Source organism: Clupea harengus, chromosome 3 (assembly GCF_900700415.2).
Source record: "Clupea harengus chromosome 3, Ch_v2.0.2, whole genome shotgun sequence".
NCBI lineage: Eukaryota > Metazoa > Chordata > Actinopteri > Clupeiformes > Clupeidae > Clupea > Clupea harengus.
In genome coordinates this window covers 7,684,422-7,686,186 of record NC_045154.1, presented here as the reverse complement: position 1 = coordinate 7,686,186, position 1,765 = coordinate 7,684,422, and the positions used below count along the sequence as shown (strand labels likewise).

Sequence of the window (1,765 nt, the reverse complement as noted above, 5' to 3'; positions counted from 1 at the left end):
TATACGCGCATGTAAAATAGAGTGCAGATACACACTTCTCACTGACATAGAGATGACACATCATGATGTCATCTCATCATGTAGCACTCTACTCCATTCCATTAGGGGCAGAACATGTCCATATTTGGGGACTTGCTTAAAGAGGTCTGGGAGTTTGGGCCTGGTTGTTATTTTGGATATGGCAATGCCATTTCAGTGATTATGCTCCATATTAGGGACTACTGTGGATGCCGCCGCTGGGCCCAGTGGACCTCGGGTGGAGTGGCCTCTTCCTGTTTGATTGGATTTCTTACTAGTTATCTGCCTGATTCTATTCTTTTATGAGTGAACTGTTGACATTTGTTCATCTACTTGCCATAATGGAACCTGTCATAGAATTTATTAGCAAGCAGCGACTGTTAATACTAAGCCAGTATGTGAACAGCTGTTTCAAAGTAAACAAGCAGTTGACATGCAATACCGGTGACATCTGGGTTTTAGCTTTCACTGTTTTGTGGTCAAAATGTTCATTCTTAAATCTCCATGTTACATTAAAGCAGAAATTCAAACTGCATGGTAACAGAAACCTGTGGCTTCACCAGGTGCACCATTTCACTATGATCTTTAAGAACAATACACCCATGCAAAAGAAGATGAAAAACAAAGCATGTTCAGTCTTGTGGTTAGAAAAGGTTAACACTATCCATTCTTTTCCTCCCCAACACCTCTAACACCCAAACACTCCTTGCACTGTCACGCCTACTGTATGTGTGACACTGTATTCTCTCTACTCTCTATGCCAGTTTGGTCTGATTGATCAGAATTAGAACTTTGTGTGTTAACTCTCAACAGGTCTCCTGATTAACTGTGACTTCACTGACTTTCTCAATTGTAAGTTGCTGTGGATCAAAGTGTCTGCCAAAAAGAAAAAAAATGTAAATGTAAATGTCTTCATGTGTTGGATTCAAGTATAATTACTTGATGTTGTTTTTCTTGTACTTAGAAAACACATTGTCACTGTTTATCAGTGATATCGGGGCCTGGTGTGTTGAAACCCCCAGCTTTCTATTGGCTCATGAGGCAGCGAGTAGAAACACACAACCCAGCACAGCTGCGTCACAGAAAGGCCCCACAGTTTCCCTGGCACCGCAAGTGTGTGTGCACAAACAATGGCCTTATCTGAAACGAGCTTGATAACTGAGGAAGTCGTCCTCCGGATTTTATAATGAGAGGCTGATGCGTTAGGCTACTCATGCAGCAGCTGCCACAGAGAGGGCCATAAAAAGGCAGAAAGAGGGATAGAGGACAGATAAAGAGAGAGAGAGAGAGAGAGAGATAGGAGGACATTTCTTGTCATTTTCATCTCAGGAAGGAAGCTCTTGAAACGGCAGCTTTGGGATGACAGGCTGAGGAGATACAGAGGCGAAACTCCTCCCCATGCCTTCTTCGGAACCTTCCGGCACGCAGCTGCAGGCCTACCCTAGCCATGGCCCTCCATGGGGAAGGCAGTGAGAATCGGCTTGCCCGCAAATTAGAAGCTTTTCAGCCACAATCTACAGTCCTTTCATGTCCGTCTGCTCAAAATCATGGGCTTTGTCGTGATCAATTTAAGTGGAAGCATTCCTTTTTGAGAAGTCAGCCCAGGGTGAAAAGGGCTTCACCTGATGCTGGGAAATTATTATCTGGGATACTGTTATTTTACACAAATGCACAACACATACAAAGTTGTGTAAACTTACATGAAAGAGTAAAACAATGTAAAAAAGTCTACTGCGTTATCAATGTG

General features: G+C 43.1%; 1 protein-coding gene across 1 annotated transcript in view; it reads right to left on the bottom strand.

Moving 5' to 3' along the window:
- Window positions 1-824: 824 nt before the first annotated feature.
- st8sia2 (ST8 alpha-N-acetyl-neuraminide alpha-2,8-sialyltransferase 2) overlaps window positions 825-1,765 on the bottom strand; it is a 5,897-nt gene continuing 4,956 nt past the window's right edge. Inside the window, exon 4 of the mRNA XM_031562058.1 lies at window positions 825-894. Coding sequence (XP_031417918.1) covers window positions 825-894 — 70 coding nt within the window. The remainder of the gene's footprint in view (window positions 895-1,765) is intronic.